This window comes from Pimephales promelas, chromosome 22, assembly GCF_988280905.1.
Source record: "Pimephales promelas chromosome 22, fPimPro1.hap1.1, whole genome shotgun sequence".
NCBI classification, from domain to species: domain Eukaryota; kingdom Metazoa; phylum Chordata; class Actinopteri; order Cypriniformes; family Leuciscidae; genus Pimephales; species Pimephales promelas.
Genome location: NC_142790.1, coordinates 18,504,578 through 18,529,285, shown reverse-complemented (window position 1 = coordinate 18,529,285; position 24,708 = coordinate 18,504,578). Strand labels below are relative to the sequence as shown.

The 24,708-nt window shown below is 38.2% G+C and overlaps 1 protein-coding gene across 1 annotated transcript in view; it reads right to left on the bottom strand.

Annotated features, from left to right (window-relative positions):
* The window catches only part of prex2 (phosphatidylinositol-3,4,5-trisphosphate-dependent Rac exchange factor 2), a 134,077-nt gene that overhangs the window by 50,630 nt on the left and 58,739 nt on the right, over positions 1–24,708 (bottom strand). The window contains exons 20-25 of the mRNA XM_039666829.2: positions 20,956–21,092; positions 18,453–18,570; positions 17,288–17,472; positions 14,682–14,843; positions 13,105–13,324; positions 12,804–13,011 (exon numbers count right to left, since the gene is read on the bottom strand). Coding sequence (XP_039522763.2) covers positions 12,804–13,011; positions 13,105–13,324; positions 14,682–14,843; positions 17,288–17,472; positions 18,453–18,570; positions 20,956–21,092 — 1,030 coding nt within the window. The remainder of the gene's footprint in view (positions 1–12,803; positions 13,012–13,104; positions 13,325–14,681; positions 14,844–17,287; positions 17,473–18,452; positions 18,571–20,955; positions 21,093–24,708) is intronic.

Sequence of the window (24,708 nt, the reverse complement as noted above, 5' to 3'; positions counted from 1 at the left end):
GTGTACCAAGTTTCATATTATTACATGCAAGTGTGTTTGATTTATGGACCAAATTTTCAGACCAAGTTTATTGACCAAGTTAATCTGATTAATAAACTAATTATATAAAACTATTGTCAATTCACTACAATTAAACTAGTTATATGCCTTTACTTATAAAAAATAAAAATAAAAACTTATTTAAAAAATACCAGGCTTGAGAAATGTATTTTCTTTATGCAGGTCATACACACAGCAGTGAAATGGTTAAGCCCCCTCCCCCTGCACACACACACACACACACACACACACACACAGACAGCCAGCCAGCCAGCCAAAGGCTCAGAGTGGCCATATTCAAACAAAAATATCTGACTTTCTGTGGGTCCTAGCTAATAAGTGTCAATTAGAAAGTTGTCCGGCTCGAGGAGTACAATATACATACCAATTTTTTTAACTGTAGTTAAAACTAACCACCCCACTTTTGTCAAAAGGTGGCGCTACTGAGCCCTCACCACGCCCGTTTCTGCAACTTTGCACATGTCTACTGGCTAATAAATGTGATGTGTCTGTCGAGTTTCATGCAATTTGAAGCATGCTAAGGGTCTCAAAAGCATCCTAAAAGCATCCTAAAAGAAGGGTAAAGTTTGATGCGTCGCCACGGCAACAGTTTCAAAGATATCAAGAATCCATTCACAGGTCTACATCTGCCGTATGTTTACATTATACATATGAAGTTTGAAGCAAATCGGGTAAAAATAAAAGGGTGATATCTAAGCATTTTGAAAGTGACACACTTCCTGCTGCCAGTTGGTGGCGCTATAACTTTGACTCACAATAGTCACATCCATGTGATCGTCCTCTTACAGCGAACACACTGCTGAAGTTTCATCAAGATCAGTTAATGTATGCTGAAGTTATAACACACTTCCTGTTTCACGTTTCTCGCCATGATTTCGTTTCCTCGCCACGGACAAACCGTTCGAGATATAAAAAATCCCCTCGCAAACTTTCATCCTCAATGTCTTGACTTCACGCTGACCGAGTTTCGTCGAATGTGGATCAAAGCTCTAGGAGGAGTATTTGACATTCCATTGCGAGCGTTTTACAAACAAACCTCAATAGCCAAATTCCTGTTGGGCTGGGGTAAAAAGTAAGAGCGCGAGGTATAGATGAAACGAGGAGATCAACATGTGTACCGAGTTTCATATTATTACATACAAGCGTGTTTGAGTTATGGACCAAGTGTTCGGACCCCGTTCCAGGGGGCGCTGACGAGCTGCCCTGCCACGCCCGGGTACCATCTTCAGCCCGGCTCTGATGGCCGCGGGTTCTGACCCTTGTGCAAAGTTTCAAGAGTTTTCGAGCACGTTAAGGGCCCCAAAAGTGCCCAAAAGGTAGCAAAATAATAATAATACTAAAGAATAAATATAGCTGCGAGCAGCGATGGCGGGCCCAAGCCGGTGGCACCGCAACCCCGGTTCCTTTAGTTACCTAAATGCACCCGGGTGGCGGTGCCGAAGGCTTTGGCCCTTTTATGATTAAATGTTAAAACGGCTTGCCATACTCTGTCATTTCGACTAGTCACAATTATGTTACAGATATCTTAAATGATAATACAAACTATCCAAAATGTAATTACGAATAGACAGAAAGACGTTGTTGATATCTACAATGTTAATTCCGGACAGGCAAACTTAGCTTTTAAAATGTTAAAAGGGCTTGCCATACAGGGACGTAGGCTCAGAGAGAGGCTCACCATATTCAAACCAAAATATCTGACTTCCTCTTGGTCCGAGCTAATGACTATGTATTAGAAAGTTGTCCGGCTTGAGGAGTACAATGTATATAGCGATTTTTGTAACTGTAGATAAAACTAACAACCCCACTTCTGTCAAAAGGTGGCGCTATTTAGTCCTTGCACTATGCCCGTTTCTGAAACTTTGCACATGTCTACTGGCTAATAAATGTGATGTATCTGTTGAGTTTCAAGCAATTTCAATTTCAATTTCAATTTGACTGTTGAAAAGAAGTGCGCCGATTAGATACTCAGGATCGGTATCGGCTCTGACACTGCCATCTTTGACGAGGCTGATTCAAATTCTATATTGTGCATATATACTATTCTATGTTAGGCACAAAGGCACAAAAACTTTCTAAAGTACCATAAAGTTTTTGTGTACTGTATTATTAGTGTTCTGAAGCTATTATGTGATATAGAAATTAATATTTAAGTCATTAAATTCAAGAACACAAACTTTTCCCTCTCTGCGCCTGTCAGTCATTCACCATTCAGCATTTAAACAGCACGTCACATTCGGTTACAGTCAATGATGAAACGATCTTCAAGATGATTCAATGTTAATCCTATTATACTGGATCTTTAAGATAAAGGTCTAAAGGTCTATATTTTCGAATGAAGAAACTTTTTCTTGCTGGACTTTATTGCTGTAACTTAATCGTGTTACTTTCTACCGGGTGTCGGACGGGTGCTGTCGGTTAGATCACAACACTAGAGTCAGAGCACTATAATTGTTCTTCACGCACACAGTAACTGAAATTTAAAACCTTTTAAAGAAAAGGCTCAATAAACTATTGCATAGATAGATAATGTATAATACACTGTTCATAAATATGTATTTCCTTTGTGCTTTGAACTTTTCAATACGGACTCAACGCGCTGTAACTTCATGTGGCTTCAAGCACATCATTCTCCGCTCGGGATGCACATAAGTGCTTTGTGCTGCACCGTATTGGAGCAGTAATATCATAATGAAGTGACGTAATGACAGATTATTAATTGCCTTTCAATTATATGTTGCTGCGTCATTAAACATCTGTCCTATGCATTTCAAACATTTATAGCAGCCATGGCTATATCTTTTTATGATTTTTGTTATCTTGTTTTTCATGAATGTATTTTTCAAAAATAAGAGCAATGTGTATTATCTATTATTAATATAGTTTATAATAGCATTTTTGTCATAGATTATGACAAAGTAATCATATGATCCACCAGCGAGGAACCAGCAGAACAGAGTGAACATTCTTTCTGTTTAGTTCAATCCTACTTAATAGGAATTTATTTAAAATGCTCGCTCTACTCCACACCATTAATGTCTTGTGCGGACATCCATATTTTGACTTTCGGTTTTAAGTTAGCGATTTAAAAGCTCCCAAGTCCCAGCGGAGTCACACGTTGATTAACCGGTGGGAATATACACAATAGGCCTACCTGATATTGAACAGAAGAGGGCAGTATAGCACTACGTATGACTCGGATTATTATTTTTTTTCTGAATTTTACAACAATTCTGGCTGTTTTTGAACGTAAACATAATTCTTAAATGAAAAAAGGGAAAAATTGGGGAAGTTATAATATTTGTATAATTTAATTTAGAAACAAATGATGTATAATTACATTTTTAGAAGATATGAGGCTTTTAGTGTTTACTTTTTTCACATTACTTTAATCTTTTGCCATAGTTGCACATGTCTACTGGCTAATAAATGTGATGTATCTGTTGAGTTTCAAGCAATTTCAAGCATGCTAAGAGTCCCAAAAGCATCAAAAAAGAATATTAAAGTTTGTTTCGTTGCCACGGCAACAGTATCAAAGATATCAAAAATTCATTCACAGGTCTACATCTGCCGTGTATTTACATTATACAGATGAAGTTTGAAGCAAATCGGTTAAAAATAAGAGAGTGATTTCAAAGCATTTTGAAAGTGACACACTTCCTGCTGCCAGTTGGTGGCGCTATAACTTTGACTCACAATAGTCACATCCATGTGATCGGTCTCTTACAGCGAAAACACTGCTGAAGTTTCATCAAGATCAGTTAATGTATGCTGAAGTTATAACACACATCCTGTTTCATGTTTCTCGCCATAATTTTGTTTCCTCGCCACGGCCAAACCGTTCGAGGTATCAAAAATCCCGTGGCACTTTTTCATCCTTAATGTCTTGACTTCACGCTGATCGAGTTTCGTCGAATTTGGTTCAGTGCTCTAGGAGCAATAATTTAAATTCCATTGCATGTGTTTTAAACACAACCCTAAATAGCCGACTTCCTGTTGGGCTGGGGTAAAAAGTAAGAGTGTGAAGTATATATGAAACGATGAGATCTATATGTGTACCAAGTTTCATATTATTACATGCAAGTGTGTTTGATTTATGGACCAAATTTTCAGACCAAGTTTATTGACCAAGTTAATCTGATTAATAAACTAATTATATAAAACTATTGTCAATTCACTACAATTAAACTACACTCTAAAAAATGCTGGGTTGTTTTAACCCAATTTTGGGTCAAATATGGACAAACCCTAAATGTTGGGTTAAAAATGTAATGTAAAAAATTAACCCAACGGCTGGGTTAGTCCATATTTGACCCAAAGTTGGGTTAAAATAACCCAGCATTTTTTAGAGTGTAGTTATATGCCTTTACTTATAAAAAATAAAATAAAAACTTATTTAAAAAATACCAGGCTTGAGAAATGTATTTTCTTTATGCAGGTCATACACACAGCAGTGAAATGGTTAAGCCCCCTCCCCCTGCACACACACACACACACACACAGACAGCCAGCCAGTCAGCCAGCCAGCCAAAGACACAGAGACACAGAGACATGTAGGCTCAGAGTGGCCATATTCAAACAAAAATATCTGACTTTCTGTGGGTCCTAGCTAATAAGTGTCAATTAGAAAGTTGTCCGGCTCGAGGAGTACAATATACATACCAATTTTTGTAACTCTAGTTAAAACTAACAACCCCACTTTTGTCAAAAGGTGGCGCTACTGAGCCCTCACCACGCCCGTTTTTGAAACTTTGCACATGTCTACTGGCTAATAAATGTGATGTGTCTGTCGAGTTTCATGCAATTTGAAGCATGCTAAGGGTCTCAAAAGCATCCAAAAAGCATCCTAAAAGAAGGGTAAAGTTTGATGCGTCGCCACGGCAACAGTTTCAAAGATATCAAGAATCCATTCACAGGTCTACATCTGCCGTATGTTTACATTATACATATGAAGTTTGAAGCAAATCGGGTAAAAATAAAAGGGTGATATCAAAGCATTTTGAAAGTGACACACTTCCTGCTGCCAGTTGGTGGCGCTATAACTTTGACTCACAATAGTCACATCCATGTGATCGTCCTCTTACAGCGAACACACTGCTGAAGTTTCATCAAGATCAGTTAATGTATGCTGAAGTTATAACACAATTCCTGTTTCACGTTTCTCGCCATGATTTCGTTTCCTCGCCACGGACAAACCGTTCGAGATATAAAAAATCCCCTCGCAAACTTTCATCCTCAATGTCTTGACTTCACGCTGACCGAGTTTCGTCGAATTTGGATCAAAGCTCTAGGAGGAGTATATGACATTCCATTGCGAGCGTTTTACAAACAAACCTCAATAGCCGACTTCCTGTTGGGCTGGGGTAAAAAGTAAGAGCGCGAGGTATAGATGAAACGATGAGATCAACATGTGTACCGAGTTTCATATTATTACATACAAGCGTGTTTGATTTATGGACCAAGTGTTCGGACCCCGTTCCAGGGGGCGCTGACGAGCCGCCCTACCACGCCCGGGTACCAGCTTCAGCCCGGCTCTGATGGCCGCGGGTTCTGACCCGTGTGCAAAGTTTCAAGAGTTTTCGAGCACGTTAAGGGCCCCAAAAGTGCCCAAAAGGTAGTAAAATAATAATTATTATAATAATAGTGAAGAAAAATAATCCCAAGGAAAACAATAGGGCCTTCGCCCTTTCAGGGCTTGGGCCCTAATAATCCCAAGGAAAACAATAGGGCCTTCGCCCTTTCAGGGCTTGGGCCCTAATAAAATGCTTCATTCAAGCTCCTGATCGCAGAAATGGACATTACATTAACCACGCAACATCTTGGTTTTATTGACTAGATCTGCTAAAGACACTGTGTGTGATAAATATAGCAACAGAGATTAACAAAGTTTTATTATAACAGGAGTCTTCTATCAAATGAACAAATCTTTTTGCATAACATACAAATTGATGTTAGACAACATAAATTCTGTACAGGCAAAATATATAAACTTTGTTGTATCTTCTGTAAAAATGCAGTGTTCTTAATTTGTTTTATTTTCTGTTAAAGGTGATGCATGTCATTTCTTTTTCTTTTTAACTGAATAAAGCATAATAATATCATATTGCGTTTGCAGATAGGAAACGTGCTAAGTTTGCATACTTGTTTCTCCGAAAAAACAATGCAACAGCCAATTATTCTTCTCTGAAATGTGTGCTCCATGTCGGAATGTCTGTTGTTGTTTTGGACTGTGTGATCCAGTTGGCCGAAACCAGTTTTCCAGTTGGCCTAAAACTCTTTCCAATATTTTGAATTTGGACAAAACCCATTTCAACCACTATCTGTCAATATTATACAACACCTTTCATTATTCTTTGTCTCATTTATTGTCTTATTCCTGTTGTTTGTGGAATAATTCCTATTGTTTGCAGCTTGTTTTATGGTTTATTTCCAATATTTTGTGGGTTTCTCTGTTGCGTTCTATTGCATTTTTGACTTTTATTCACATTTATTGTGATATATATCCCAGGGTCTCGAACTACTGTCACTTCCCAAATGAAAGTGACTTTAAGTTATATTCCAAACATGTTTTGGCACAGTATATCAGAGAGTTGAATGTGTGAGGATGACCAGAGCCAAACAAAATCACAACCTGTTTGTGCTTGGTTTCCGGACAACAACTCAAGGAAGTTAGAGGTCTTCCAAATATGAATAACATCAAAACACGCATATACAGCTGTGATAACAGTCATAACTCCTCTAAGTTAGGATAATGGCGAAGAAAATTTAGACGATGCTGGCAAACTTTATGCTTCTCACACATGGGGACGTTTAAGTTATATTTTCAGTTTGGTTTTGAGGCCCAGGCTCTCCACACATGAACACACTAACATGTCAAGCGTTATTTGAGTTTCAGACAACCACCTCAGGGTTCTTTTAATGAGAAGGGACACATAAACATACATGTTACTTGTGGAATATGTTCCCTTATGAGAGCAAACCATAACTCTAATTCTCCTCCTAACAATAAACAAAACCTCAATGAAATCATTTCCAACCCAAACCAATTCTCCAAGTGAGAAACGCAGGAAACTTTCCAGTGATGCCTCACTCGTGAGAAAGCCTGAAGGCCTCTCAAGCTGCCCTAGTTTTTATGCTTGAATGTAAAAAAAAAAAACATTATTTTTCACATATTTTTACACATATTTTACAGAAAGAATTGATTAATGAATAACTCTATAGAACTGAAATGCTGAGGAGTCTGTTCCATTTGATGAAATCAATTCCAACCTTCAGAATCAATTCTCAATTACCAACACCTCAGAATAAAGGAATCGATTATTTTTGGAATCGACTCCCAGCCCTAACAATGTTCCCTCTTGGTAAAGCAGACTGGTCGCCACTATAGACTACCATTTTGTGGACATAAAAAAAAAGACAACCCACTGCCGTTTTTGTGCTGGGGCTTAATAAGGAAGTGAGCGCAGCATGGGGCCTTGAGGGGCACGGAGCATCAAAGTGTGAAGAAATGGAGGAGGGGAATAATGATGAGACTCTGCAGGGGAGATCTTGGTTCGGGTCCACGTGTCTCTCTGCCTATGGTCCTTTATACATGAGTGCTTTCATGTGACATATGAGGCTCTTTACATTCAGCTAATGTCGTGCAGCTGATTCAGCACTTTCAACTATAATCAGAATGGGACTTCTGGTCAAATCAGACATTCAAACACTAAAGAGATCACTATCTGAAACATCTGACAAGATGGATTGGAAACATCTGCATTGCACTAGATGAACAGTATAGAAATAGAGCAAAGCTAGAGCGAAACAAATTGTGATATTGGATTTATGGTATATGAATATATATATATATATATATATATATATATATATATATATATATATATTCTCTGGCTAAACTGTCCTTTGATTCTTCAGAGAAAAAATTAAGCTGTCTAAAAAAAACCTTAAAGACTTAAAGTCAAGAGTAAAACCCATTTGCAAACCATTTGGAAGAACGTTAACTGATTCATGATTTTTAATAACGCTAGGAACATCTATTTGTAATGGGTGGGAGCAGGAGAAAACAGGCAGACACGTGGATCTAAATGCAGGGTTATTTAATGGAAATATTAAAAACAAATAACAAAAACCACGCAACAAAGGAACAAAACGGCAAGGAAAAAAACAACCATTACATTCAACAACTGACAAAGCAACGAGATACATACAAGTACTATATATATATATATATATATATACAGAGGTAAACAAGCTTAACAAGATAACAAGTTAACAAGACACACCTGGGAAGACAATCAAGGGAAAAATCTACAAAGGACTAAAATATGGCACTCAGGACAGGAAGTAAAATAAAAGTCCAGGGTCAAACAAATAGCTCAAATGACAGATTCCCCCACAACAGAGACCACCATGGTGGAGCTGGAGAACACCACAGTGGAGCCAGTGGAGGTGGAGACCACCATGCTGGAGCTGGACGCCACAGAGGAACCGAATGCCACGGGGAGTCAGGGGTCCATGGCCGTGACAGGGAAAACAAAAAGTTTAAAGTTGGTCTCTGCTGCCGTTACAGTTTAGAAACAAGGAGAGTTAATCAGCCTCCTCTGCTGTAAAAGTTGCCGCCATGGGAGAAACTGTAGCAGACGCCGCCACCTTGGGAGGAGCTGTAGCGGACGTTGTCGCCATGGGAGAAACTGTAGCAGACGTCGCCACCTTGGGAGGAACTGTAGCTGACGTTGACGCCATGGGAGAAACTGTAGCAGACGTTACCACCATGTGAGGAGCTGTAGCGGACGTTGCTGCCATGGGAGAAACTGTAGCGGACGTTGCTGCCTGTAGCGGACGTTGCTGCCATGGGACAAACTGTAGCAGACGTTGCTGCCTTGGGAGGAACTGTAGTGGACGTTGCCACCTTGGGAGGAGCTGTAGCAGACGTCACCGCCTTGAGAGGAGATGTAGCAGACTTTGCCGCCTTGGGAGGAGCTGTAGCTCCAAGATGGATCCAGTAGGCATGATGCTACTGGCCAGTCGTGAACTTGATGGGGCAAGCTCCATGGCTGCCAGAGTTTGAGGAGCTTGAGGAGCCTGAGGAGCCACAACACCACCCAACCAACGAAAAGAAGATTAGTGGGACCTTGAGCGGTCAGAGTGGGCTCCTCCTCAACCACCACTACAAAAAAGGGGGATCAGTTCAACAGAAGAGCATAGTCCAAAAATTCTGTAAGAGACCCTCAAGGACCACTATTGAAGAGTTGTGTTTTTAGTGGTTCATTAAGTCCAGAGCAAAAAAAAGGAAATCAAATTATGGAATGGGGTGTGGTAAGCAAATTCACGAATATGGTGCTCAAGGAAACGCTGGCCTTGGGGGAGAAGGATGAGCCGAACCCCAGCTACATCCATGTGATTTCAGTTGTTCTGTAATAAGCAGGACCAGGAGACAATCAAGGGAAAAAACTACAAAGGAATACAAAATGGCACTCAAGGCAGGAAGTAACATAAAAGTCCAGGGACAAACTCAGAGCACATATGACACTATTAAGAAAGCAAATAGGATACATTTTGAATTTATGTTGAGTTTTAGAGTGACTTTAAGTCAGTGGTTCTCAAGCCACTGTCCACAATTATATTCAAATGCCCACTAGCCCTAGTTTTGTTTTTTAAAACTTTTTTTTAAATTATGGGAAATCCTAGTGTCTGTAAAAAACGTAAAAAAAAAGTGATTAAAATCCTTTCTGATTAAAAGGATTTTGATTTCAGGATTTTTAGGAGCTTTATTTCCTGTTAGTTTCTGTTTCTTTCCCCCCATTCTTTTTAACCAATGAATTAACATGACTCTTCCAGTCATTTGTGATTGAATGGACAAGGATAAAATGTTTTGTCATTCAAATAAATTATTTTAGAGCTTGTAACTAGTAAAATATATATTAATTACAAATATGCCTATTACGTTTTAAGATTTTATTAATTTACATGACCTTTCCAGCTACAGAAATCACATTTCCAGGTACATCACATTCTAATCTAGAGTGTGCCAATCCACTTTCCCGAAATATCTTGATATTTACTTTTAAATTTTAAAGGCCCAATTCACACCAGGGAAAATAGCTGTAAGGAAAAAATCATTCTAAATATAAAAATAGCATTTCAGTCCATTAGAATTGTTAGAATCACTCAAGCATTTAAAGCAGTAGACGACTGTTATAATGAGCACACATTTGCAATGTACACTTAAGAGTAAATAGAACAATATAGTCCGCTGGTGTGGATAATAATATGGTTATTGTTATAGTTATTATCCTTAGTATGAAAGGGCCTTAAATCATTTTGAGGCCCCCTAGTGGGTCCTACCTCAGTTCATCAAATGAAAATTGTCATTTTTTCCTCATCTCCTTGCTGGTCCAAACCTGTATATTTGTATATATACACCAACTGTCCATTTAATGAAAGTCAGTGAGGTCCAAAAAACACAGCTTGCACCCCATTAACTTTCATTTTATGAACAAAAGACCAGAGATAATTTACCAAATTGTTCAAAATTTCTTCTTTTGTGTTTCACAAAAAAAAATAAAGTCATATTAAGGTGGTAAAAAAGATAACAGAATTTTCATGTTTGGGTCAAGATGGTCGTTTAAGATGGTTATATAGTACCAACAAACACCAGGCACCATCCAAAACCATCCACTTTTGACCTCTTCATGTTTTGCGTTTCTAAGCTTTTTCTTCATCCCCTGCAACTGTAGAGATCAATGCACTTCTAAATCAACAGTAGAGTCAGGGGCTTCCAGAAGTGGCTCCATGCTATTTGCCCCATTATTCCTGCATGATAGGGATGACTGTCTGACAACCACCTCCAGGCAGTCATTACTGGACTCTCTCTTGCCCAGGGCTGTGAGGAATGTAATTATCTCCCCACCAGATCAAGGATGGCCTTGCCAATAAGCACACTCACAGACCTTCAGCCAACAATCGGCACAGACAAGCATGACAGCAGCAGAGAAAGGCGACGCCACCCTCCATAGACCAAAATGGCCATCATGTCCACAGAGGATATATGACCATGTGATTTCAACGAAATGATGAAAACTCAAAGGCTGATAGAGATAATAATGGATTTTTTTTTTAATTTATAGGTATGACAAGAATTTGAAAGGAAGGAGGGACCGAGAAAGAAGAGTTTCGTAATGCAGTCTTGTTAGGCACTTGTGCCACTTTACAGATTACTCAGCAAGAGTGACATTTACAGTGTACAGCCTGAATACAATGCTTAGGCATGTTTTTTTTTTTTTTTTTTTTTGCACATTTCCATTTTGAAATATGGCCGACCTCACAGTGTCCCATTTCCTTCAAGGTGTTAATATGCTTACAGAAAATGAAACCATCAACAGCTCAGCTCAGACAGGAAGTATCCCACCCACCCCCTTTCTGCTTAAGTGTATCCAACACTTACACACACACACACACACACACACACACAAAACATGTAGTTGTTAAAGAAAAAAAAAACATAATGCAAACTCCAGATGTTGGGTCATGTGAAATGCACAAAGATTAAATTGTTGCTGGTACAGTAACATCCCATAGAGACTCTAGTCTGTCACATCAGGGAACAATATGCGTAATTTCTGACGTCATTTGATTTTGAATCTCAATAAATCTTGCTAAAATCTTATAATAATTAAAACGATGACATAAGTTTAGTCATATTAAACCCATAGATTGTCATGATTATATCGGTATTGTGCTCGTTAAGTGCTATTCACTTTCATACAGTTGCTAAAATATATTACCTTGCACACTCTTCATATCACAGTCCTGCAAAGATGACAGAAAATTCACTCGCATTTGCAGTCCTGCGGCAAAACATGAGAGCAGTTGCAGACTGACTGCAATCGGCGAATGGGGAGATATTTTGCTAAATAAAATAATCCTGCCAGAAGAACTGCTTGATAACTTGACTATGCCTTGTTCTGTCTATATCATCTTAGTGAGCTTTTGTAAGGGTTTACGTATGCGCTGAGAGATGAATTTAACGTTTTCCAACGTTTCAGTGTGAATGAGAAACTTTTGGAAAACGCTAATGTGGACAGTAAATCTACACGGATTAATGTAGACGTAGCCTTAGGTTTTGATTCACTTAAAAAAAAAGAGTTTATGACAGGTTAAAGGGATAGTTCACCCAAAAATATGTGTGACGTACAATACAGAAGGCCACAGAGAAGGCCCACAGAGAAGGAAATTAATAGTTGAATAAAATTCGTTATTTTTGTTTGTTTTCAGCACACAAAAAGTATTCTCGTCACTTGATAAACATAAGATTGAGCCACTGTAGTCACTTGGTCTATTTTAACAATGTCTTTTAACACATTTTCTGGGCAGGCAAATTTAAATCCCTTAGAGGCCTATGCAGGAGTGATGCAGCTCTGAGATTTAATCAAACATATCTTAATTTATTTCAAATAAAAAAAAACAATCACAAAAAAAATATCTTAATTTGTGTTTCGAAGATGAACGAAAGTCTTACAGGGTTGGGACAACATGAGGGTGAGTAATTACTGACAGAATTTTCATTTTTAGGTGAACTATGGCTATTAATATTGTTTTGTTTTGTTTTATTGTTTGCTTGTTTTTTTTTACAAATGTTGTACAAGGCTAAACCAACACCCCTGATGACGATATATCAGATAGGTCATATATTAAACATGTTCATATGACAAAACAGATATTACCAAATAAAAACGTCATACTCATGAATCTGGGCGGCGTAGCACTCCATCTCTTTGATGACAGTGGTGAGTTTGGTCAGAAGCTTGTGGTAGGCATCCAGAATGAGCAGGTCATCCTCTCGTAGCAGAAATCGCAGACCGTGACCTTCAGCTCTGCTCAGACTGTGTCCGGATGGAGCAGCCATGCTAGTGATGCTATGCTGGACGTAAACCATGGGGTTCAGCTTACCTGAAACCACAAACCAAATCTAATAAACATGAACTCATTGCACCCTAGCAGTCTCTAGTCGTACATTCAATTTAGGAATATATTTTCACTCACCCTGCTCTGAATTCCGCCCTCCTTTCTCCAGAGTATTTTTCCTGTTGTCCAGCTGGACTCCGAAGGCACTTCCAAGGGAAGTAGTGGTCTTGGGATAAGACACCTCCATTACGTTGATGTGACAGTTGGTGGGGCAGAAGTCACTGCTGTGTAGAGGGGAAACCTTAGACTTCGCCTGCTTGAATGTGGGCCAGGCCCGGTTCTTCAAAACCCGTGAAAACTGAGAGCAGAGACGGATTAGTGTAAGATTCAGTTTATGAACAAGAGCTTATTGGTTTTACTCTAAATCATCTAAACCAGTACTGAAGTACTAAAAAAAAATAATAATAATAATAATTCCAACCAGCCAGGCTTCAATTAGGGATATCATTGGATTGAGTCTGGTATACTAAAAAGCAAAGTACAGTATGGCTCAGCACTTTCCCATCATGCCCTGGTCCAGTTTAATCTTCAAATCTATAAAGTGTCTATAAATACACCAGCCCACCAATCACCTACTCATCCTGGCAATGGATGTTCCTGTTTGACAGATAGTATATTAAACTGTGCTGGGAGAAAAAAAACTTAAACCAGTCTAAGGTGGTTCAAGTCAACAGGCAGGTTCTGTAATCATGAACAAAATAAAATAAAAAAATAAAACACAGGCACAGGAGTATGTAATTACATCATCTGACAAGACCTCAATGTTCCCCTTGAGTAGGGTTCTGAACATCGCCTTTTTCCAACAATGACATAACAATTGTATGGCTGTGGTCGGGTAATGGCTGCACTCACGGACTACACTGGATGGGTTACAGCTGCACTGGACACTTAGCCTCCCTTCAGACCTGACTTCCCATCCCACATTCCTGAATAGCTTTGACAAACAGGGAGCTTCCGTGTCCGGGGTCCGTACCCTTCCAGACCTCTCACAGGGCCCTACTGAGAATCCAGCAGAAGGGAAATTATGCAACGGGACGGGATGTTCAGAGCTATTTATAGCCGGTGAAGCAACGGCTAATTAATCCAGTGCTGAGTGGGATGTTGAATCAGATCACAGGGAAAAACAAGGGGAAACAGTCAGATACTTGCAGACATATTTTCCTTTTCTTGCTCCAAATAAAAGCAGCTGATGGAAATTAAAAACGACATTTTGCACAATCCCGTTTCCCTCGGTACTGGTGGACTCGCATATTTCATCAATCAAGGCCAGCTGGTGTTAAAAAGGACAGGGTGGGACGGTTTCCTGTTCTGTAACCTAAATAGAAGTGCTACAAGTCAAATGAAGTTTTCTTAGCTGCAGCCTTTTACAGGCCACCGACCAAAGAAACGGATCAAGACATTCAAAATAAGTTAGATCAAGTCTGCTTAATACGTTTTAGATGTGGGTGTGCAGGTGTCACAACTAGGTTTTTGTATCTGGCAGTTAAAATCGTATTTTTTATTAATATTCAGTTTTAGATTTCATGTATTATTTAGCTTTTTTTCCCTTCATTATTTTATGGTCCATTAAATGTTCATTGGATGGAAAAGAGCACCATAAAGCACAAACCGGTTCAGACCCATTTTAAGAAGTGTTTCAAACAATTGGTGCTGACCTTCCTGTAATTGGTGATTCTTCGATTGATATGCTCCAGTCTCTCTCCGCACATGGCACTGAATCTGGTCTGCAGGTCCTCTGGGATGAGCTCAGTGCTGGAGCTCAGTCGACTGCAGGTCTGCACTAACTGCTCATCGTTCCTGGCCAAGGCCTCTAAAATCTGACAAAGCACACAAAGAAAGACATAGAGCGTGGTTTCGGACAGAAAAAAAAGTGCTTTGGTCATATAACAGATTTGCTTTCCACCATTCATGTGTTAGTAATGAAGATGAAGTAAGCAAATCTGCTGTAGGTCAAGTGAGTTAGAAACACTGCATGCTTTTCCCAAAACAGATACACAAAATTTAGTTGTTCCCATATGGTTATTGCAGAGACATGCTGCATCTAACCCTTATTTCATTAATACTTGTATGACTGTAAAAACTTCACACTAAAACAAGAGTGGATGTCCTGCTGTGACACATTAGTGTTTTTTAAAGGTTAAGACCATTTAACATGGTATGAGAACCCAGTTCATTTTCAAGGAGAAGGAAACAGCTTTTGAGTATATTTATTTCTTTTTTTCAATATTTTTTGTCATGTATCATCGAAAAATCAGGTGTGATTTTATTCACAATCAATCAATTAATCACATCTAATACACAATACAAACTATAAACAAACTCGATTTGACTGCACTAATTATATTATATTATAAATTCTAAAAGTATGTAATTTAATTGGTTTAATTATGAATTAACACTTTTATTATATTGATTAAATAAATAATATATATATACAGTATATATATATATATATATATATATAAATGCAATAAATTATATATATATATATATATATATATATATATATAAAAATGCAATAAATTATATATACACATATATATATATATATATATATATATATATATCCCTCGATACTCCATTACCACTTCTACCGCTGTCTATGCAACTAAGTGTAATAGCATAAAGAGCAATAAAAAATAAAACCAAAGTACAGCACCAATTAGAGTGAACATTTACACATACATCCAGTTCTAGAAGTATTTTCTCACAAGAGAGAGAAGACTCTGCCTGCAAAACTATGGAGGAGACAAGAAATTTAAGAGCAGGCTGAGACCATAACAATTGCATGTAATCTGCCGAACAGCACTGAAATATTAAAATACATCTGAAGAAAGTTTTCCCAGAGGAAGTGCAGGCCTACTCAAGCAGATGTTTGTAATAAGGCAAAAATTGCTGGCAGTTAAGGGGATTAAAAACAAAAAGAGTCTATAATATGTAGAACATGTCAATACATCAGAGTCCCATTAGGTGCGTTTCTGAGACGTCACTGTCAAGCTGTGATGCCCCCACCGCTGAACGTCTTGCCTGACAGCTGTTAGTTCATTAATGCAGATTGGAAATCTCAGAAATCAATTTTTAGGGAAAGGAAATATGACGTTCATTCGTAAACAAGAATGATATTCAGAACAGCTGAGATCACACAGGATGCTGCATGCAATGCTAAACAGCAGATATCACACTTCACATTACAGGATCTCTTTCTCTCGTTCTCCCTTGCTGATGCAAAAACAGAGATGTGCGCATTGCACATGAAACTCTTTCAAACTTGGAGAACAACTGAATACATAAACACCTGACAGTAACAATCAAGATTTCTGCAATAATAAACTGCACAATACTTGTTTGCCAATAGATAAAGAAAAAGATTGGCAAATGTGTATATATAACAGCACAACATCACATATATCGTTCAAAAGTTTAGAATCCTGAAAAATGTATGTATGTATTTGGTTTCCACAAAAATAATTGAATATATGATGCTTCTGAATCGATTCAACATATTAAAATCATTTTTGAAGGATCGTGCGACACTGAAGACTGGAGTAATAGCTTCGCCATCACACACAGAAAGATTGTATGCCGTTATTTTAAATTGTAATAATATGAATATGTATTTTTGGGCTGCATTTATTTGATCAAAAATACATATTCATATTATTCCTACTTTGGGTCAGTAAGATTTTATAATGTTTTTGAAAGTGAATGTATTGTTACAATTAAAAAGAGCTATATTGTGATGTAACATTGGACATTGCATCATTGTTTTCGAGTAAACGTGTTAATGAATTTCTAGATTTCAGAGTTACATTGCAGCTTTTTTTAAGGAAATTTAATTTAATAAAAAAATATATTTTTATTAATAGTTCTGACAATCATAAACATTGCTGAATGAAAATGCCAAAGAAAATGCTGGCAGAGTGAGTAAAAAAATATCAGAAATATCGTTTTGTAAGAACAATAGTTCCATGCGACTCCCTTCCTTAGTTTCCACACAGCGTTAAGCTCTGTGATTTAAAGTGTTTATCCTTTTATTCCGCAGCAGGGGGTCGTAAAGACCGTTTTTTATTTGTCACACACACTTGGTTTAATATACTCTGCTGTCAGCTTCTATCAGTGACTGTGTGTTATGTGTGAACTGTGAAGAGGCCATCACAAATGTACAAGACAATCCCTGTCGTCTCCTCTGATTCTGTATGAATAAATTCACTGGTGCTCTACAGCAGAGATAATGGCTGGTGTGTGTCTGAGGGAACTCTACCTTGGCTGTGAGGCTGAAAAAGCCTTTCGGTTCCACCATTTTCTCCAAGACGTGACACTTCATCCCGGCCGTACTGTCATACTCGTACATGACGCCGTACTCCAGATACACGTTATCCACCGTCAGGCTAACGTGATCTTTTTTTCCATCTATTATGGCGATGGTGTTGAACTTGTCCATGACTTCTGTTGAACACACACACACCAGTTGTTTCAACGTTAGCAGTCTGAGCTATGGAAGCCTGTTAAAAAATTAAAAATGTAAGTGCGACTATCTATCTCACAATTCAGTGTTTTTATTTTTTCGCAATTGCGTGTTATAAGGACAGAATTGATTGATATAAAGTCAGAATATAAACTTTTCTCAGAATTGCATGTTTATATCTCGCAATTCTGACTTCTCAATGGGGAGATATAAAGTCAGAATTGCATGAAAAGTCACAAAAAAAATCTTAATTTTTAGAGAAAGTTAATTTCTCGCAATCTATTTCCTGTTAGGTAACAAAATACAAAATCACAAATACAAATGAGTTGTTTCCATGTCCTGTGAATTCTGCATGAGGCTACTGAAATGAGACTTTTAAAGTTAGTGTCTAAGGCCCCGTCCACACTACTGCGTTTTCGTTTAAAAACGGAGACCTTTTGCTACGTTTGCACCTCCCGTCCACACTAAAACGGGAAAAACGAAGACCTAAAACGGGGAAGTTTAGAAACGCTGCAGCTGCGTTTTGCGTTTTGAATCTCCGGAGTGCGTTGTAGTGTGGACGAGACAAAACCATACAAAACGGAGAACTTTAGAAACGCTGACGCAGAGGCTGACGTTTGGCTCCATGATTGGGTGTTATCAGTCATGACGCATCCTTCCCTGATTCGTCATTCACTGTTTACACCGGCACGCGCATGCCCAGTGTTGGTGAATGGTCACGTAATCTGCGTTTTCAGTCGTTTTAATGTGGACGGAGATCGTTTCTAATACGCAGATAAAACGCTGGTGTGGACGGAGATCGTATTCGTTTTAATTCTCCGTTTTTAAACGAAAACGCAGTAGTGTGGACGGGGCCTAAGAGGACAAAGAAATATACTAATTATCACAGATAGTGTGGGAGGATGAAAGAGTGTGTGTTTATGTGTACAGTAAGTGTTTGCACTGGTGTGTGTAACAGCACCTTCAACTTTACACTCAAACACATCTCCGTTCTCCCCTGCGGCGGGCTTCTGATTGGTTCTCTGGTGGTCTTCTTGTGCGCTCTCGCTGTTGTTATACACCCATTTGATGGAGTCTTGCTGCAATAAGGAACAAAACAACCTTTTCAGACTAGCTTTCAGAACAAGGATTGCAAGTTGATTACACACTCCCATGGGACACAAAAACCCCAAAGCTAAAACTTCTTTTTGTTTTCTCCTAGATATCAATGAGGGTGGATGTAAAACAAATGGAGAAGATTCCTCTAAGAAAAAAACCAAGGTAATCTACCATGTTTCTCTTGGGTTTCACTAAAAATTTTAACAATGTCTCAAACATTTGATACCAATATAATACCAAAGTCTGCAATCGAATATCAGAGATTTAAACATTATTTAGCAAACAAATTATTTTAATAATGTTTTCTAGATTTTATAGTTCTATACACTTACTTTGTCAAAAAACAAATTGCCTACTTATGTCTATTTTTATTTCTCTACACTGTAAAAAAATATTTTCAAGATTTGTTATCACAACATATTTTCTTTTGTCAAATCAACTTTATAATAATTTATTTAGTTGAGATAACTTATTATTTTGAGTTTCTGATGGTTAAATTAATCTACTTCATTGTATTAACTCACTTTTTTCCAGTTCAATCAACTTAAAATTTCAAGGCAACCCAGGTTACTTAGTTTTTTAAGTTAAACCAACAATATTTTTTTACAGTGTAGTAATCACATTTTTTCTTTTGTCAAATCAACTTAAATAATTTATTTAGTTCAGATAACATATAATTTTGAGTTTCTGATGGTTAAATTAATCTCATTCATTGTATTAACTCACTTTTTCCAGTTCAATCAACTTAAAATTTCAAGGCAACCCAGGTTACTTAGTTTTTTAAGTTAAACCAACAATATTTTTTTACAGTGTTGTAATCACATTTTTTCTTTTGTCAAATCAACTTAAATAATTTATTTAGTTCAGATAACATATAATTTTGAGTTTCTGATGGTTAAATTAATCTCATTCATTGTATTAACTCACTTTTTCCAGTTCAATCAACTTAAAATTTCAAGGCAACCCAGGTTACTTAGTTTTTTAAGTTAAACCAACAATATTTTTTTACAGTGTTGTAATCACATTTTTTCTTTTGTCAAATCAACTTAAATAACTTATTTAGTTCAGATAACATATAATTTTGAGTTTCTGATGGTTAAATTAATCTCATTCATTGTATTAACTCACTTTTTCCAGTTCAATCAACTTAAAATTTCAAGGCAACCCAGGTTACTTAGTTTAAGTTAAACCATCAATATTTTTTTTACAGTGTAAAGGAATTTAGGAAAAAAATAATACTTAAATGAAATATAACTGAGAACTGTATTAAGTTATGAAAAAAATTCAGACAAAATCAGGCCAAAATGAAACACGTTTGAAACAAGTTCAAAACAGCCTGCCGAAGCAAACTTTCAAGTTCACTGCTACTGAAAGCACCTTTGAACTACCATTCAATCTAACCTCGAACTACTCAACATTCATTAAAATGTAAATCTTCTCCGTTGTCCGGTTCATTTCTTTCACTGAGGTCAGACATGAGCAAATACATGAACACACTGGAGAGCTGCTTTAGTGGAAACTGAAGTTGTAATTCTAATTTCTAAGTTGAAAGCAACACTGACACTGTTTTTCATGTTTAATACTGAAAAGCTATTTTCTTTAAAGCAATCTATTGTACAAAGTGCTGTATGAATAAATGTGACTTTACTTTACTGGAGTTCTGAATTGCAGAGCTGGTGCAAATATATCCATGTCGCTGTGATCAGATGCATTGTCAACTGCTGTTTTCTCATGGCTGTGACTTTTATTGTGTGGTTACTTTGTTATTGAGAAGAAAGCGAGCAGTGCATTTAGCTTTGTTCTGCAAATATTCGCAGCCGAAATCCAGCCATTTCAATGGGAAAAAGAACTTTGCTGTGAGCATATCACAGCCTTTATACATTTAACAGTCTAAAGCACATCCACCCCACATCCTCTTCTGTCAATGTCTCTCCCCAAAATTTCCCTCTGCTGTTTTAACCAAATGAGACGCAAGACTCCTCTTGATGGTGGGCCACAAATCCCTGCTTAGTAGGAGGGTGGGAAACCCCCCGCTTTCTTCTTCAATGCCTGATGAAAACCAGAGTCCAGCCAGCGTGCCAACCACACCGTTCTACTTGTGCCTGTGCCAAGCCTGTCCTTCAACACAGGCCTGCCCTGCCTGGTCCATTCCTTAACCCATATCCCATACACCCCCATACAGTTTCCTAGCATCCTTCTAGCGCAAAAGGAGCATTACTGCTATTATTGCTGGACAATGACTAGACCGGACCACAAAATTCAACAATTTTGCTATGCACTTTGTTTTGCTTCATAGATATTTACCATTCACAAAGGGTTAGGAATAGTGCACTTAATGAGGGGCTGAGGGATGCTTGAACTCTCACCTGTGTGGGTCGTCGGAACTTCCTGCAGGCAGTGACGTGGGCGATGACACTGGCATGGCTCTCTTTGCTCACATTGATACCATTCACTTTAATGATGCACTGGCCTGGGTGAAGGCCAGCAACTGCCGCAACAGTGCCTTTTGAGAAAGAGGAAGAGAGGTAACAGCTGTTTGAAAAACGTGGACAACTTAATTGTGTTGTTTACTAAAGTCGGGTGCACGCTGTGCGATTTATAATAGTCCTTTACGCGTAAAGGACTTGTTGCTTGTCAGACTGTACGAACATGATCATCGCTGAAAGCCATGTCAAACTGTAGGATCTCAGTTGTCATTAAATGTCAGACTGTACAACATTCAAGATGCGTTAAAAACGGACACACACAAGAACACCTGTCCGAAATTTTACATCTTCAATCAATAACACTTTCGGTGATGTTAGCTGCATTATACGTGGGATTGAAATGGTGTCTACAAAGAAATCCCTCATGACAAGGTCATGGCTTGTCTTAAAAAACAAAGACAATTTGACGGCTGTTGTAGAAGAAGAACCGCATAAGTCAGAAGAAGTCAGGTCTGAGAGTAAAATCTTCTAACAGGAAAAAATCTGATCACAACGGTCATTAATTGGCTGTCGGTGAACATGTCAAACCAAGATCGCACAGTGTGCACCCAGCTAAAGATATCTAATTTGTTCAAATTCTAAAGATACAGTAGAATAGCATAATGCCAGAAGTACTAGGCTATTCTGTTAACGAGAATAGTGTCATTAGCTTAGCAACATGCTAACTACTGATTATCCCCTGCTATTTGTTTACTATTTTACTTAGTGTGTGTGCTATGTATTGTTAACATAGACTATAAAAATTATGGACAAAACGTCTGTGACATCACCCATAGACTCTCTGGAGAACGGGTTTGAAGCTGTTTATGGGGGGTATGGGCGGCGCCATACTGGAAAATATTGGAAAATATTGATTGTTAACTACAGTTTCATGACATTAGTTTAACAACATGCTAACTTAACTGGCAACATGTAGACTAAACCATATTGAGTGTTCAATTTGTTATTTGTGTGTCATTATTTACTTCAAGTACTTCAAGAGCATCAAGCCATTAGCTTAGCAAAATGCTAACTTAGCAACATGCAAACACTATTGACTCCTGTGCGGCGTGTTATTTGTGTGACATTGAGTGGTTGCCTATGTAAAGCATCTCAAATTGATCACTTAATGATAAGGTTGTATGTTTTGGATGGGAAGGGGAAGCAAATCTGATTTTTACAAACAGTCCCATATAGCCACTTAAGCTATGCATACGCAGAGCATAAAAAATGGACAAGATTTTCTCTGTGGTTACTCTTCTTTTAAAGTTCACATCCAAATGCAAGTCAAGCACATCACATTAACAGTTTGACCCCAAGGTTAAGATCCTCAGCCAGAACCACTTGGCAAGGGCGCCACTTTCTGCATTACAGCAGGTGGTACTGTAAACTGAAATGAATGTGACTAGTTAGTTTTCAGAAAAGCAAAACACATCCTTAAAATCAGGGACTGTTTGTCTGTAGATGATGTGTGGTTCCTATTAAAGTCGTCTGAAGGTCAGGCCGACATTTAAAGTTTAACTGGAGAGACTAAATATTCATAGATTGTTTGCATAATCTCCTAAACAAACACAGAGCTTATACTGATATATATCTGTCTATATTAAAAGTGTATACCTCTGTAAAAGGCCCCTGTTTCTCTAATCACATTTCATGGTCTGAAGTCTTTACGCTGCATATTTTTTTTTTTTCTGAGTAAATGCTCTCTCACTCCTGCAGCCAGTGAAACTCGGGAAAAGGCAATTTTGAAGAACAAGCAAGCACATTAGGCAGGGTAATAATTATCATAACTCCCCGCTGAGCTTATGAACAGCAATCACTTGAAGGAGCAGCTGACCTTCTAAATGTGGGAGAACAAACACAAACCCTTGTGGTACTACCCTGCTAAAAAAAAAATAGCTTAGGCTAGCATAAATGTCTACACCTTCTACGATTTATGCTAGTCAGTACTGTTGCCTTTCACAGGAAATCGCACTGCATCTGAGAATTCAATGCTGTGGGAACAACTCTGTATAATTGCGTTGTGAAGCACGTATGAAGTAGTCCAATAGTGTGACGGATGGTCATAGTTTCCTGGTCATGCCAGTGGAGCATATCCAAACTAAACAGTGCTAGCTTCAGTCTTTAACAACATGAACTCTCTGTGAAATCTTGTGTCTTATTTGGTGTTGTCTGTCTCTTTCATATATATATCTACGTTTGTTTGGGAGAGGAGCGGATTGTGTGCATTGTGAACAGCTTCCGTTACAGCTTTCTTTGTGGAGGAAGCCCAGATTCGTGTTCCTCACGGCTCTGGTCCTGCTGCAGCTAAGCCAGAGAGACGATTCAGGTCATTTTGTCCGCAAATGGATGTAGCAGAGGGGTTAGAGACGGGCACTGCCTTTTCACTACCCTCACCTGCTGGATTCAATGCATTATCTCAGGGTCTAGAAGCACAGTTTGCAGTTTCTTCCACCCCGAGTAAGGCATATGGTTGTGACTCTCGCTGTGGCCAGTTTATAGACTGCCAGGAAGCAGGACGTTCATCCCAAAAGCAAGCTGGATGAACGTTTCCTGCTCTCATGATCGCAACCTCCTCGTTCAAGATTGTGAAGGAACCAGTATTTCATTGCGTCTTCAGCTCTCAGACTTCCAACTATTACTCCATCCTGGGACTGAAAGAACATGGTGTAGGGCGATGCCTAAGATGGAAGAGACACTAGCAAGCTATCTCTCCCCTGAGTCAGCGCCATCCCTGAAGGCCCCGACGTTACCAACCAAGTCAATCAGAACAACTTCGGTTTTGGTGGGTTAAGCTTATTCGCACACTATATGTCAATCTTATAGACCATTTTGCAAGATGTAAACATCACTGGTCCAGAAGCACTTCCTGTTTCAGTTTTTTAACACTACATAAAAGCTGGGATAAAATACAACCAACAGAACATATAAAACTGAATCAAAAAGTTAAACAAACATCTTTAAGATGTTTTATTTACATGTGAATTAAAGAAAACAGTTACAAACTGAAACAGGACGTGTTTCTGAACCAGTGTTGTTTACATCTTGCAAAATGGTCTATAGGCATACCAGGCTGACCTTCAAGGAAGGCGGTTAAAAAGGGGAAGTTAACAAGACTTCAAACACATGGCATTTCTCTAAAATCTCACTCTCCGAAGATGTCAGCCATCAAAATAGAATTTCTGGCTAAGCTGGTTTACTAATGACGTCTTGCAGATTAAGCTAGCTAAAACTTGTGGTCAACTGATAGGGGTTGTTTTGATGCTTGATGCTGGTATATATGAGATATAACAAATGCATAATTTCTGTTATTATATGCATATTTAGATAATATTTAGTCTAATTAGGAATCATTTGAAAATGATTCAATTTTAAAAAGTTATTTGAACTTGATTAAAAAATCTTTAGATAGGAACTCTCAAACCAACCATCCAATTAATAATCTGGTAAGTTTGTGCACACTGGGAATCATGTACTTTTTTTGTTTTTTGTTTTTCGAATAAAGAACAAGTTCTCAGCAGCACCGTCAAAGAAACGCCCTGCATACGAGCAGCCAATGCTGATTACATTGACACATTCTGGATGCAAGCAGTTTCGGTTTGCTGTGAAGCGCGGAGTGTTCTTCAATCTCTTGTTCTCTTCAGGAGTGACGGT